The sequence below is a fragment of the Jaculus jaculus genome, chromosome 11 (genome assembly GCF_020740685.1).
Source record: "Jaculus jaculus isolate mJacJac1 chromosome 11, mJacJac1.mat.Y.cur, whole genome shotgun sequence".
Taxonomy (NCBI): Eukaryota; Metazoa; Chordata; class Mammalia; order Rodentia; family Dipodidae; genus Jaculus; species Jaculus jaculus.
The window spans coordinates 40,478,727-40,494,927 of record NC_059112.1 but is presented as its reverse complement, the minus strand read 5'-3'; the positions used below and the strand labels follow the sequence as shown (position 1 = coordinate 40,494,927).

General features: G+C 41.4%; 1 protein-coding gene across 1 annotated transcript in view; it reads right to left on the bottom strand.

The window, feature by feature from the left end:
• Dhx15 (DEAH-box helicase 15) overlaps nt 1-16,201 on the bottom strand; it is a 62,640-nt gene that overhangs the window by 43,676 nt on the left and 2,763 nt on the right. Inside the window, exons 2-3 of the mRNA XM_004656095.3 lie at nt 8,658-9,093; nt 3,414-3,607 (exon numbers count right to left, since the gene is read on the bottom strand). Of these exons, the coding sequence (XP_004656152.1) occupies nt 3,414-3,607; nt 8,658-9,093 (630 nt within the window). The remainder of the gene's footprint in view (nt 1-3,413; nt 3,608-8,657; nt 9,094-16,201) is intronic.

Sequence of the window (16,201 nt, the reverse complement as noted above, 5' to 3'; positions counted from 1 at the left end):
GACACCCTGAGACTACATAGTGAATTCTAGGTCAGTCTGAGCTAGAACAAGACCCTACCCTGAAAAAAGAAAAATATGAAAAAAAAGGGAGGACAAATGTTTGATTCAGCTATTTTTAATATTAGGGTTATCATAAGACAATACATTATCATACCAATTCTATCTAGGCAGTCATAAAACAATGCTTATCAATTAAAACTACCACTAGGAATATTATTTTTCTTATTAATTTTATATTACACCTAACTCAATTTCCAGATTCTGTTCTCTACTCAACTGCAACTTACTAAGAAAAATTTGACACAATGAAGCAAATATCTAATCATATTCTTACTAGAGATGAAGAAAAATCCACCCAGTATTTTCCTCAAGTCCTTGGACATTTAATGATAATAAAGCTGGGTGTGACCATGCCTTTAATCCTAGCTCCAGGCTAGACTGAACCTACACTGTGAATTCTAGGTCATCCCGGGCCAGAATGAGAACCTTCTTCGAAAAAACAAAATTAAACAAAAAGCAATGATTTCATACAAATATTGCCAATTTTAGTGTAATTACAAATTAGCAATGGTAGCGCTTCAGGTTCACAGAGATGAACTTCCAGACCAGGCACAGTTATGAAGGAAGGGATTTATTAACACTTATATATCCAGGAGAAGTTCCATAATGGCAGAAGAAGCTGGCCTGCCTTCACAGGTCCAAGCACAGAGAGAAGTACAATCAAAAGCCAAAAGCCACATCGTACAGCACACTCCAGGAACTCCAGCAAGGCACACTTTGCATTATCTTTAGACTGAAATCTCAAACCCACCACCACACTTTAAGATCTGCCCAGTGATACTGCCTCCAGCCAGGTGGCTGCAGATCCAAACTACAAGCTAACAAAACACTGAATATATTGGGGCCATATATTCAAATTACCACACTCCCCAAAGATACAGTTTAAGGTTTAAGACAAACATAAAGAGGATTTCAGAACTATTAAATATTAAGTGAATAAAGCTCCACTGAAATGATAGATGTATCCAAAACTAAAGATGGGTGTGGTGGTGCAAAACTTTAATCCCAGCACTTGGGAGGCAGAGAGAGGTAGGAGTCTGAGACATAGTGAATTCTGGGTCAGCCTGAGCTAGAGTGAGACCCTGCCCTGAAGAAAAAAAGGAGGGAGAGGGGTTCAGTATCTTCCTCCCTTTCACACAGCAAGTGAGGCAAACATGGCTATATAAGACCCGATCGCCAAAGAAAATAGTGGTGCTCTTAAAAAAAAAGTTAAGGGCTGGAGAGATGGCTTAGCGGTTAAGTGCTTGCCTGTGAAGCCTAAGGACCCAGGTTCGAGGCTCGGTTCCCCAGGTCCCACATTAGCCAGATGCACAAGGGGGCGCACGCGTCTGGAGTTCGTTTGCAGTGGCCAGAGGTGCTGGCGTGCCCATTCTCTCTCTCTATCTGCCTCTTTCTCTCTCTCTGTCGCTTTCAAATAAATAAAAAAAAATTAAAAAAAAAGTTAACTTTCCAGGGCTGGAGAGATGGCTAAGCAGTTAAGGCACTTGGCCATAAAGCCTAACAACCAGTGTGATCACCCAGTATCCACGTAAAGCCAGAAACACAAAGTGGCACATGAATCTGGAGTTCTTTTTCAGCAGGTATGGGCCATTCTGCACTCACTCTCTCTCTCTCTGCCAGGCATAGTTGCTACTCACCTTTAATCCCAGCATTTAGGAGACAAAGGGAGGATATCAATGTGAATTCAAGGCCAGCCTGAGACTTCATAATGAATTCCAGGTCAGCCTGGACTCCAGCAAGACCCTACAGAGGTGGGGAGGGGAGATGAGGAGGGAGGGGAAGAAAAGAAAGGAAAGAGGGGTGCAACTAGAGGCCGGGATGGGAAGATCACCTTAAGTTCAAGGCCATCCTGAGAGACTACATAGTGAATTCCAGGTCAGCCTGAGATAGAGCAAGACCCTACCTCGAAAAACAGTAACAAAACAAAACAACTACAAAAAACTAGAAAACAGACAGCATAATACTTAAAATGAATTATGGTATTTATGTTTTTTGAAATAATGAAACAGGGAAATGCTTGCATATGGATTAACAAGAATGGTATGAATAGAACATATGTTTGAATGGGTGACTTAATCCAAGGGTTTAATGATATTCTACTTTTGTACATAAATTTTTCATATGCTTTCTAAAAAAATCCCATCAGGTGACTTGTTTATTCCATCACATGGCATATATGTCTGCCATGAGACCTATGTCACCAACTATTTAAAATTGTGTTTCAAAATGTCTTCCTAAAATAAAATTCAAGGAAATTGTAGCATGATAAAACCTGCTTCTAAAAATGACTTATAAATGTCCCATTAAGGGCTAGAGAGATGGTTTAGTGGTTAAGGGGCTGGCCTGCAAAGCCAAAGAACCCAGATTTGATTTCCCAGTACCCATGCCAGATGCACAAAGTGGTGCATACATGTGAAATTTGTCTGCAGTAGCTAGAGGCCCTGGCAATCCATTCTATCTGCTGCTTTCTCTCTCTCAAATAAGAGGATCACTGTGAGTTCAAGGGCACCTTAAGACTACATAATTAATTCCAGGTCAGCCTGGGCCAGAGTGAGACCCAAACTCAAAAAACAACAATAAAAATTTAATATCCTGTCAGTACATAATAGTAATAGCAACCAAAAACAGTAATTTCTCACACCATATCACTACTTATGCAACTGTAAGATAAAGATCAAGACAGAGGCGCAATCCAGTCACTCAGGTGCCTGCCAGCTACAGAGAGGAAGCAGAACCTAAGGAGGCATGAATACAAAACAGAGCACTCCCCTTGGCAGTTATGGTGATTATACTTCACAGCTGCATAATTAACCCCTCATTCACAAATAAATCAGAACCCACTCCACACATCATTTGTTCCAAAAGCTGTTCATTTTTACTAACACTTTTACTTTTCTATCATTTAAATGAACAAAGTACATCTACTAAAACTTCACATTTATATTAGTAACACTTCACAGAACATATAGCACCCACTGTGACCTTTGATTTTTACTTAACCATATATATGTGTGTGTATATAACACACACACACACACACACACACACGTTGTAAGAGAAAGAATCCACAGTAAAAAAGAAGTGGGCCAGACGTGGTGGTGTGCACGCTAATCCCAGAACGTGAGGCCAAGATAGGAGAATTGTAGTGAGTTAAAACCACCCTGAGATTACATAGTGAATTCCAGGTCAGCCTGGGCTAGTGAGACCCTACCTTGAAACCCCCCCGCCCAAAAAATTACCTGACAAGTCTAAGAAGATCTATTTTCAGATTATTCTACAAGTGGCTAATTCTACCAACAAATCTCTTTAACTAGTGGCAGAAAACTACAATCAGTTTAGGATAGAGCACTTACTTAAGAATGGTTTTTGCGCTGCTGCAGTCTTCAAATCGAATGGAATAACCAACTTCCTGGCCCAACATCACGTCCATTTCATCAGCAACTCTCTGAGCCACACTCATGGCAGCTACCCTTCTGGGCTGAGTACAGGCAACTCCTCTTTTGGGTCCTGGTAATGACCGCATATACTCCACACACCACTGTGGAATCTATCAAATAATTTCACATTTAAATTATTTGAACTTTACCAGCATATCAACTTTTTAACATGAATTACTTTCATTGCAAACAACAGATTTGACTCAAATTTATCTAAGTCTCTAAGCCAGAAGTGGTCATGCACAGCACACAGTTATACTCCTGAGGGGGTTACATCTACTAAGGCTTGCTCAATCAATATGCTTACCAATAAACTATTCTATCATTATTTCTCCATGCAATTAAAATAATCATCCAACTAACAAATGCTTCAAAACAAAAGTTTAAGCAAACATAGTTTTGAAGCATTTACAATTTGAATCGCAAAATGTAAGCAGTAGTATTCCCTTGTAGCTATAAACTTTAACGAAGCTAGCTCCTAATGACTGACTTTGACGTCCTCCCCCTAAGTCACATGCACAATGGTAGCACTTTAGGTACCATCTCAAATTTCAGCTAGACATGGTGGCACACACCTATAACCCCAGCACTCAAGAAGCAGAGGTAAGAGGATTGCTGAGTTCAAGGACTCCCTGAGACGACATAGTGAATTCCAGGTCAGCCTGGGCTAGAGAAAAACCCTACCTTGAAAAAACAAAAAAGAACCCACCAGGGATGGAGGCTGGCCCACACCTTTAATCCCAGCACTCAGGAGGCAGAGGTAAGATTACTGTGAGTTCAAGGACAGCCTGGGAATACAGAGTAAGTTCCAGGTCAACCTGGTCTAGACTGAGAACCTACCTCGGCAAAAAACAAAAAAGAATCCATTACAACAAGGCATAAATTTGTCTTTATTACCAAAGCTGGCAAATGTGATGACACACGCCTTTAATTCAAGCACCTAAGAAGAGTTCAAGGCCAGCCAGAGACTACATAGTGACAGAAAAAGGCTTCTGAAATCCATAAGATTCTAATGCTAAAGGGAACAAAGGGGCACATTTGTTGCACTAGTATATATTTTGGATACATTGCTTCTGCAATTTAAGAGTAACTTGTCCAGGCTGGAAGATGGCTCAGAAGTTAAGGCCCCTGCCTGCAATACCTAATAACCCAAATTTGATTCCCAAGCCAACCATTTAAAAGCAGATACACAAAATGGCACATGGCTCTGGAGTTCATTTGCAGTGGCTAGCATTCCTGATGTGCTCATTCTCTCCCTGATCTGCTTATTTCTCTCCCTCTCACAAGTAAAAGTAACATGTTATTAACAACTAAAACTGCAAGGGATGACTGCAACTCCACCAAAAATAGGAAAACATATCTTTAAAGGATTTAAATGAACTACTCAACTTCATGAAATACCAGTATAAAATAGACTCAGTGTGTTGCCTAAACGAGTTTATAGCTACTGCATTTCACCTATCCTTCACAAAAACCACACACACACTATGAAACCAAGGAATATGAAGTTCAAGAGTAACGAATAGCTGATTATAAAGACATTTTTTAAATTATTTTAGTTTTATTTATTTGACAGCGACAGGAGAAAGGGGCTGAGAGAGGGAGAAAGAGAAAATATGGACACGGCAGGGCCTCCAGCCACTGCAAACAAACTCCAGATGTGCGCTCCCTTGTGCATCTAGCACAATGTGGGTCCTGGAAAATCGAACCTCGAACTGGGATCCGTAGGCTTCACAGGCAAGCGCTTGAGCCATCTCTCCAGCCCTAAAGACATTTTAAATTAATTCATACATAATCCAGACAAAGTAGGAAGAAAACAGCAGCAAAGGTCAGTAAGCTAGAAAGGAGATATAAAGTGAAGAGAAAGGAAGGGGGTACTTAATAGGATGGTATTGTATATTATGTAAGTAGAAAAATAGATTAGGCCCAAATGAGGTTAGAGGAAGAGATTGAGTAAAGGAAAGGCAGAGGGAGGGCTAATCAAAATCTAAGGGGATATAAATAAATCATATGGAATCCTCGGTTTTGGACAATGGAACACTCAGGAGACATAGATCGTTGCTAGAAAATTTTCAGTGCCAGGGATGGGATACCTTCCAGTGAGTTGTTGGCCACAGAAGTCCCTGAGGCCCCAAAAACATTATAGGCCATTGCCAAGGCCCTTGGTTTCCCACCAGGAATAAATGGCAAGACCCTATTGCTGAAGACTCCACGTACTTGAGCTGTAAGGCCACTGAGAAATCCTGCTGGTACTGAGCTGATAACCACCTCCATGTAGACCAGCTGACAGAAAGCTGGAAGAAGCCATTTTGTGTGCAGTTCAATGGGAGAAAGAGTAATCACAGTGAAGATACTCAACAGTAGACACTGAAGGCCTTATATTTTGCCAGCCAGGCCAAATGAGCCAATGGGTGCAATAGTGACACATCTGTCCAGGCAGAATTTTGCCTGGATACCCACGACCTCACTGTGCCTAGCAATACCTTCACAAGACCCTCATAATAGGAGAAAAAGATGATGACATCAAAATAAAAGAGAAACTAATGGAGAGAGGGAGGGGATATGATGGAGAGTGGAGTTATGAAGGGGGCGAGAAGGGAGTTATCATGGTTTACTATCTGTAAATATACAAGTTGTCAACAATAAAATTATACATTAAAAAAATAGGGGCTGAGGAAATGGCTTAGGGGTTTAGGTGTTTGCCTGTGAAGCCTAAGTACCTTGGTTCAACTCCCCAGGACTCACATAAGCCAGATATACAAGATGGCACATGCATGTGGAATTCGTTTGCAGTGGCTGGAGGCTCTGGTGTGGCCATTCTCTCTCTCCCTTTCTCTGCCGCACTCAAATAAATAAATAAAAACAAACAAAAAACTTTTTAAAGCCAAGTATGGTAGAGCATACCTTTAATCCCAGCACTTTGGGAGGCAGAGTAGGCGGATCACTGTGAGTTCAAGGCCACCCTGAGACTACACAGTGAATTGCAGCTCAGCCTGGACTAGAATAGAAAGTGAGACCCTACCTTGAAAAAAACAACAACAACAACAACAAAAAAAAAAAAAACAGCCAAAAAGAGCTGGGTGGTGGCATGTGCCTTTAGTCCCAGCACTTGGGAGGCAGAGGAAGGAAGATCATTGTGAGTTCAAGGCCAATCTGAGACTACATAGTAAATTCCAGGTCACCCTGGGCTAGAACAAAATCCTACCTCAAAAAAAAAAAAAAAAAAAAAAACAGGCTGGAAGAGACAACCTAGTAGTTAAGGCATTTGTTAGCAAAGGCAAAGGACCCAGGCTAGATTCCCCAGTACCCACATAAGGCAATACACATAGTGGTGCAAACATCTGGAGTTCATTTGCAATGGCTAGAGGACCTGTCGTGCCCACTCTCTCAATCTGCCATTTGCTCTTGCGTGCAATCTCTCTCTAATAAATAAATAATTGCCAGACGTGGTGGAACACTCGAGAGGCAGAGGTAGAAAGATCACCGTGAATTCAAGGCCACCCTGAGACTACATAGTTAATGCCAGGTCAGTCAGGGCCAGAGTGAAACCCTACCTCGAAAAACCAAAAGTAAAATAAATAAATTAAAAAAGTTAAAGTAGTGCTCGCTTTGGCAGCACATACACAAAAAATAAAAAAGTAGTAATTTAATGCAATTGGAAAATCTGTTATTTGCAAGAAGGCTAAATTATTTATAAAAACCCATTACGGCTGGGCATAAGTGGTGCACACCTTTAATCCTAGCACTTGGGAGGTAGAAGTAAGAGGATCGCTATGAGTTCAAGACCACCCTGAGACTACATAGTGAATTACAGATCAGTCTGGGCTAGTGCTAAACTCTACCTCAACAAAACACAAAATTATTAAAAAAAAATACCTATTATATATATAAACAACTGTTTTCTATGAAAACAAACAAACGAAAAACAACAATCTAGTGGCATGTACTGTTTTCATGGTTATAAACCTCTAATGTCTGGCATGACTGACATTATATGTGGATACATTCATTGTATTGCTTTATTGTGGGTTTAAAAGATACTAAAATTTGCAGTGCAGGTGGGTGTACCTCAAAGTCTCTTGCCCTTACAAACCAACAGCAGAAACTTGGGGTACTGTTTGCTTTTAGCCTACATGAGCAGCTTGGGAATGACAGGCTTTGCAATTAAGTGCCTTTAACCACTAGACCATCCTCCCAGCCCTCTACTATTGGAAGCAAAGAAAATTGTTGAATCCTTCAAAAGGATTTCAGAGACTTTCCAGGCTTCCTAGACAGTATTCAGGGAACCACTCAACTAATAGATCAGTTCCTATTTCTAAAGAGAATACCATTAGAAAGGCAAGCAGGTATAGAAATAGCTCAATTACAAATGCTCACATGTATATGAACTTGGAAAACAAGCTAGTAGGAAGCACGAGAGTAAAACTCTGCATTAAGACAGATGGTAGTCATTAGATTCTTTCAGTATTTTCCCATTTTTCCAAATGGCCAGAGACTTCCGTAATCCAAAGAAATTCTTTATACTGATGGTTCAGGTCACAACATATGAAAAGATGGTTAGCCTTACTAAGCAAAACACATATTAAAAGTGCACAAACATCATTTTGAAACTGTCAAATTTGTAAGATTCAAGTTTAGTACATACAATCCAAAAGATTCTCAGGTGTGTATCATGCTCTCGTAATACATGCTTATAGAAGGTAATGTGATATGCTCCCTATGGAAGACATGGCTATCTGGCTTCAAGTAGTAGTTGTAGTACTATGTTGCATGGGGAGGCAGACAGCTGAATGTCACAAGTAGAGACTTTATGCCTTTAGTAGTTATACTTTTTGAGATAGCTCTTATCACATAGTTTAAAATTATTAATAAAAACAAAACAATAAAATACCACAATGGTTCAGGTCTCTTCACACAAGCACTACAGAACTGTGTCCCTCCCCAATCCTGCACTGTTCCAGGTTGTGGTGGGCTGGAGGTGATCACTGCCATGGTGTGTGGAACAGAACTGGAAGCCTTAACTACTTCCTATCAGATCCCGACTCATGAGACAATGTGAGAATAAGCAAATCACAACAGACAAATGACCACCAAGACCAACAGGCAGCATTTCATAAGTTCACACAATAGTTAAGTATTCACCATGACAAAATTACTCACCTGTGTTGTTTTACCAGAACCAGTTTCTCCAACAAGGACAAATGACTGGTGTCTAACGAGAATATCTGTAAACCTATCCTTGTACTCCCAAACAGGGAGCTGAAGCCGCTTCTTTAGAATATCATAGTACCGAGGAGTGTGGGGTAAATTGGTGAATGGATTGACACACTGTGGAAGTGATGTGTGCCCTGCATGGCCGGTGTGTGCTGAATGGGCAGAATGTGTAGAATGTGTCGAATGTGCAGAGTGGGCTGAGTGAGCTGAATGGGAAGCTTTCAAGGGCGGCAATCCGGCACTGATGAGCATAGCATTAGTGGAGGCTCGCAATTCCTTCTCCTTTTCTTTCTCCCTCTCCCGTTCTCTATCTCCTCTATCTCGTTCTCGGTCTCGATCTTTAGAGCGATCTTCCCGATCCCGGTCACGATCTCGATCTTTCCTAGAAATAAAAATTTAGAATTCAGATTCTGAATTTAGTAAAAACAATGTTCAGGGAAACCTGATAGTTTTTGAATCTCCATGCATTACATAACTATCAGAAATGATGATCAAGGATTTCCCATGTACCCCTCTAAACATCTTTGATGATTAAATCTTTTTAAAATGTAAGGTGAAGTAACCTAAGAAATGAGCACCCTGCCAAGTAAAAACTCTTCCTACTTAGACAGCATGTCAGCCAGCCTGAGGATGGAGTGGGGGAAAGAAGCCAAACTGAAAAAAGATGACTTCACTATCTTTCCCAGATTCTCCTTGACGTTTCTATGGAAAGGGTATTTTTGGTTATCTGTGTTCAGTGTTTCACACATGCATAAGAAATTATAGTTGTTTTTACCTTCCAGAATATGAGCTTCAACTTTGCTCATTAAGTGCATACTGCTTCATAAGAAAACTAAAATTAAGAGCACTTCTGAGCTGGAAAGATGGCTTAGCAGTTAAGGTGCTTCCCTGCAAAGCCGAAGGACCAAGGTTCAATTCCCCAGGACCCACACAAGCTAGATGCACAAGTTGGCACATGCATGTGTAGTTAGTGTGCAGCAGCTGAGAGGTCCTGTTATGCTCACCACCCCTCACACAATCAAATATATTTTTAAAAAGCACTTTTGTGTTTACTGTCTGTTCTTGCTATTTTTAGCCATACCAGCAGTAAAACATTGGCAGTACAGTTAAATCTATGTACCTTGGTCAACCATAAAATAAAATACAGCCAAATTAAAAATAAGCCTCACAGGCTGGAGATGGCTTAGCAGTTAAGGCATTTGCCTGCAAAGCCAAAGGACCTTGGTTCAATTTCCCAGGAACCACGTACGCCAGATGCACAGGGGGTCGCATGCATCTGTACTTTGTTTGCAGTGGATGGAAGCATTGGCATGCCCACTGTCTCTCTCTGAGCCTCTTTCTGGCTCTCTCAAATAAATAAATAAATTTTAAAAACTCATGTTAAAAATAAGCTTCACAGAACACTAAGTTGTTTAAATATACATGACTATTGTGCAAGGTAGCCATCTGACTGAACTTGGGCCAATTTTAAGAAATTGATTCTGGTTCCACTTCTGGTTACTATAGATGGGTCACATGGTCCTTGGCCTTTTGGCTAAGATCAAGCGGAGATAGTCATCAATACAGTAATTTCAAATAATCTGTGATAAGAAACCTGACAAGCAGAATGACTTTGGTGGTAACTGATGATCTGAGGTACTGGTGGTAGAAACAACATAACCTATTCTTGCACACTCTAATTTATTTTACTTCAGACCAGCTCCTACTGCAAATTTGCCACAAGGTGTTGGGACCCAGATTACAATGAGGCAACAAAATATCTATTGCATAAAAGCCAGCCCCTAAACACTACACTGCTCCTTATTCACACACAAAAGGCCCACTGCATGTGAGCCATGTGTCAGAAGCAGAACATTCATTCTTCTTAATCATCAATGGTTAATTCTCTTGAGCAGAATACAGCTAAAAAGACAGCATTGAGTAGAATTGTATCAGATCTTGTCCTTCAAATATGGCTGGGCATGGTGACACATTCCTTTAATTCCAGCTCTCAGGAAGAAGAGGCAGGAGGATGGCCATGAGTTTGAGGCCAGCCTGAGACTACATAGGGAACTGCAGGTCAGCCTTGGTGGCTAGAACAAGAACTCCCTGTCCACCCCCCCCCCCCATCTACTCCATACAAACTTACCAGGAACGAAGCTGGGAAGGTGGCCCAATGGTTAAAGGCTTATTTGCCCAAACCTGCCAGTGTAAATTTGATTCCCCAATACCCACATAAATCTAGGTAAACAAAGTGGCACATTCATCAGGAGTCTGTCTGCAGTGACAAGAGACCCTGGCATGCCCATTCTCTATTTCTCTCTCAAATTAATTAATTAAAAATACTTACAGAGGAGAAAAATCTATTACACGCAGCATACCCCTTCTTCCAGTCCAGTGTTCACTGATTACAGAATTATAAGACATACAAGCTAGAACTAAGTACAGTCTCTCATAATGCCCAAATCCAAAAGAAATCAAAGATAAAGTTAAGCCAGACGTGAAGGCACACGCCTTTAATCCCAGCACTCAGGAGGCAGAGGTAGCTCAAGGCCACCCTGAAACTACAGTGATTTCCAGTCAGCCTGGGCTACAGCAAGACTACTTCAGGGGAAAAAGAGATAGTAACTTAAACCTAAAATGAAGCCTCATAATTCAAAACTCAAGTCTTAGCCTATGTTTGAAATATGTTAACAGCCACTGACTTTGTTTCTTTCTTGCTCTAGTCTAGATATTTAACTAAATGCACATTTTATGGGGCTGGAGAGATGGCTCACCAGTTAAAGCACTACCAAATGACTCAGGTTTGGTTCCCCAGTATCCATGTAAAACCAGATGCACAAAGTGGGACACATACATTTGGAGTTATAGCAGCTGGAGGCTCTGCCATGCCCATTCTGTTTCTCTTCTTAAAATATTTTTTAAAAGATATAAATCTTATATTACCACAAAATGTGAATGGGAGGCTAGAGATATCTCAGAGGTTAAGGTGCTTGCTCATAAAGCCTAACAACTCAGGGACTATATAGTTCAATTCCCCAGTACCTATGTAAAGCTGGATATACAAAATGGTTTATGCATCTGGAGTTCATTTGCTACTGGTGAAGGCTCTAGTGAACCTACATTCTCTCTTTCCCAGACACGTTGGCACAATGCCTTTAATCCCAGTACTTGGGAAGCCAGAGTAGTAGGGTCCCTGTGAGTATGAGACCAGCTGAGACTACATAATGAATTCCAGGTCAGCCCTGGGCTAAAGTGAGACCCTACCTCGGAAAAAAAAAAATTTTTTTTTAAGTGAACAGGAATCTTTACAATAGAATATAAAGAAATTTGCCCAGCCAAGTGAAAAGTGCTATTTGGCCACAAATGGCTCAAATTGACAGATATCCTGGTGCCACATACCTGTTATCCCAGTTTTTGATAAGCTGCACCAGGATGCTCACTAGTTCAAGTCCTATATGGACTACACAGTGAGTTAAAGGCCCACCTATCTCAATTCTTTAATATTTTATTTTTATTTATTTGAGACAAACAAAAAGAGGCAGATGGGGGGGATGAGCATGCCAGGGCCTCTAGCCACTGTAAACGAACTTATGTACCACCATGTGGCTCTGGCTGACATAGGTACTAGGAACATCAGACCTGTGTCCTTAGACTTCACAGGCAAGCACCTTAACTGCTAAGTTATCTCATAAGCCCTCAATTTTTTAAAAATACAGCTGATGATATAGCCCAATGGAACAGTTGCCTAGCATATGTGAGGCCCTAGATTCAGGGGTGGTGGTAGGGGAATACTAGCTATCTTAATCTTGACACACTAACCATTAGAAAACCCGTAAAGAACACTTTTTTTTTTAGTTTTTCAAAGTAGGGTCTCACTCTAGCTCAGGATGGCCTTGAACTCATGGCTCCTCCTACCTCTGCTTCACCAGTGCTGGGATTAAAGGCATGGGCCACCATGGCCTCTATTCTAAAAATAAAAGATTCCTATTTGGGGGGAAGCAGTGGCCTACGCCTTTAATCCCAGCGCTCAGGAGACAGGTAGAGGTTTCACCATAAATTCGAGGCCACCCTGGGCCTACATAGTGAATTCCAGGTCAGCCTGGACTAGAGTAAGGCCCAACCTCTGGGCAGAAAAAAAAAAAGAAGGATCCATGCTTCTAGTCATCACTTCATTTTGAAAGACAGGAGAGGAAACTAAAGCAGAAATAAATTTAAACTGGGCGTGGTAGGGCACACCTTTAATCCCAGCACTCAGGAGGCAGAGATAGTAGGAGCACCATGACTTCGAGGCCACCCTGAGACTACATAGTGACTTCCAGGTCAGCCTGGACTAGAGTGAAACCTTACTTTGGGGGGGGGGGGCGCACATGGAGCTTATCTTTGCAAAGAGAAAGACAAACAAAATAATCCATAAACCATATAATGCGCTTCAATAAAATAATATCTACACTAGCAAGCATGTTGGTAAGAACACACCATCCACAGCAAAAACCAGTTAAGAGGCCGGGCGATGTGGCACACGCCTTTAATCCCAACACTTGGGAGGCAGAGGTAGGATCACTCCAAGTTCAAGACAGCCTGAAACTACATAGTGAATTCCAGGTCAGCCTGGGCTACAGTTAAGACCCTACCTCTAAAAACAAAATAAATAATAGAGAATATGAACAAACGAACGAAAGAAAGAAAATCAAGTCAGGGCTCAAACATTTTTAAAAATATTTTAAAGCAAGGGCTTTATTTTTATTTATTTATTTGGAAGAGAGAGAGAGAGGTACAGATAGAATGCGTGTGCCAGGACCTCTGGCAACTACAGCTGAACTCCAGATGCATGCACCACCTTGTGGGCACTGTGAAATTGAATCTGGGACCTTTGGCTTTCCAGGCAAGTGCCTTAACCACTAAGCGGTCTCTCCAGCCCAGGGCTCAAACTTCTGCCTCACAGACTTCTTGTCCATTTACATGTTCTCTTTTAAAAGGCACCTTTGGGGGAGGGGCTTCAAGGTTGGTTGGCTATAGTCACTGAAGTATAGTGATTTAGAAAACAGTGCTTGATATCATTTGTATGACAACTGTCAAGCACATCCTTAGTACTACATTAGCAATATTAATCAGTATCCTGGCTCAACTGTAAATTGGGGCTATTGATGCCATGTGTAGTGTTCAAAAAATTTAAGCTAATATATGTAATGAACTTACAAGGCTGTGTAGCATATTACAAATACCGCATAAATGTCAGCTTTTAACGATGCTTTTCAACTAAAATTGTATATGGAATATCCAGTGCTAAAATATTGCTAATGAGAAATAAATTACCATCAAAAGCAGATTATTCTAAATAAACATTGTTCTTGACCAGCCATCTTATTTCCAGAATTTCTATGCATGTAAGTGCACAAGTATGTACAAATGATTTTAAAAGAAGTGTTTTATTTATTTGAGAGTCATATACAGAGAATGGATTTGGCAGGGCCTCCAGCTGCTGCAAACTCCAGAGACATGAACCACCATGTGTATCTGGCTTACATGGGTCCTGGGGAATTGAACCTGGGGTCCTTTGGTTTTGAAGGCAAGTACCTTAAGTGCTAAAACACTAAGACATCACTCCCTTTAAGAAAATTACATCAGGGCTGGAGAGATGGCTTAGCGGTTAAGCGCTTGCCTGTGAAGCCTAAGGACCCCAGTTCGAGGCTCGATTCCTCAGGACCCACGTTAGCCAGATGCACAAGGGGGCGCAAGCGTCTGGAGTTTGTTTGCAGTGGCTGGATGCCCTGGCGCGCCCATTCTCTGCGGTCTATCTCTACCTCCTTCTCTCTGTCTGTCACTCTCAAATAAATATAAACAAACAAACAAACAAAAAAAGAAAATTACATCAGGCTGACCTGGAATTTACTTAGTCTCAGGGTGGCCTTGAACTCACAGTGATCCTTCTACCTCTGCCTCCCAAGTGCTGAGATTAAAGTTAAAGGCATTTTCACCATGCCTGGCTTCATTTTTATTTTTGAAAGACAAAGAGACAGAAGGGGTACACTAGGGCCTTTAGCCACTGGAAACATACTCCAGACCCAAGTGCTACCTAGTGTACCTGGCTTTACATGGGTATTGGGGAATCAAATCTGGGTCCTTTGGCTTTGCAGGCTAGTGCCTTAAACAGCCCATCATAGTTTCATCTACGAAACGATGATACCAGGGAAGCTACCTCACATCAATGAGCAGGATATGGGCTATATGCACCTATGCAACTGCAGTGCTATGCAACTAATAAAAAAGAGTGGGTAGGCCTGGCACGGAGGCACTGTGGAGGCAGAAGAGGATAGATAGCTGTGAGTTCCAGGCCAGTGTCAAGCTACAGTGTCAGATCAACCTGGGCTAGAGTGTGGCCCTACCTTGGAAAACCAACAAATAGAAAGGAAAGTAGGTTATGATCCTGAGACTACATAGTGAATTCCAGGTCAGCCTGAGCTAAAGTGAGACCCTACCACCACAAAACAAGTAAAAACTTGGGTTTATGGAAAAAGAGATCCCAGGTGCATAAGAGGGGGTACAACTTCTCCAACCAGCTCCAAAATTAAAACACCCAGAACAAATAACCTACTCCGTAGTGTAGCAGCCTAAATACAATAAAACCTCCCACTGTCTGACTGAATTACACTGCCTTTAAATACTGGGAAACTTTATAGTGGTGTTTGACAGCTGGGTTCATAAAAATGGACAAGCCTATCCTGTCATGTATACATAAGCCACTGAAAAGAAAAACTCCAGTATCCTCAGCAAGCAACAAAGGTGCCTTAAAATTATCAAGTGGGGGCTAAAGAGATGGTTCAGTGGTTATAGTGCTTGCCTGCAAAGGGTTAACAACCCACGTTCTATTGCTAAGTACCCATGTAAACAAAGACAAATGCACAAAGTGCTGCATGTATCTGGAGCTCATTTGCAGTGACTAGAGGCCCTGGTGCACCCATTCTGTCTCCCTCTGCTTACAAATAGATAATAATAATTTAAAAAAAAAAACCTAAGTGGTGTGTGGGGGTGGGGACCCGTATCTAACAATGAATATTTTAAACTAGCAGGGTGTGGTGGTACAGGCTTTTAATCCCAGCACTTAGAAGGCTTATGACTTAACTTAGTAGGAAGATCACTTTGAGTTCTAGGCCACTCTGAGACACTACCTCAAAAAACCAAAAGAGCTGGAGAGATGGCTTAGAGGTTAAGGTACAAAACCAAAGAACCCAGGTTCTATTCCCCAGGACCCATGTAAGCCAGATGCACAAAGTGGCACATGTGTCTGGAGTATATCTATCTGCACAGGCCGGAGGCCCTGCAGCACCTATTCTCTGTCCTTGCCCTTCTCTCTCAAATAGATAGATAAAAATAATACTTGAAGAAAGTAAGTTTTAAAAAGACTGTACACTCACTGCTAAAGAAAAACGTGGTGGACTTAGTGGTTAAGATGCTTGGTGGGAAAGCTAAAGCACCCAGGTTCAACTCTGCAGTACCCACCTAAAGACAGA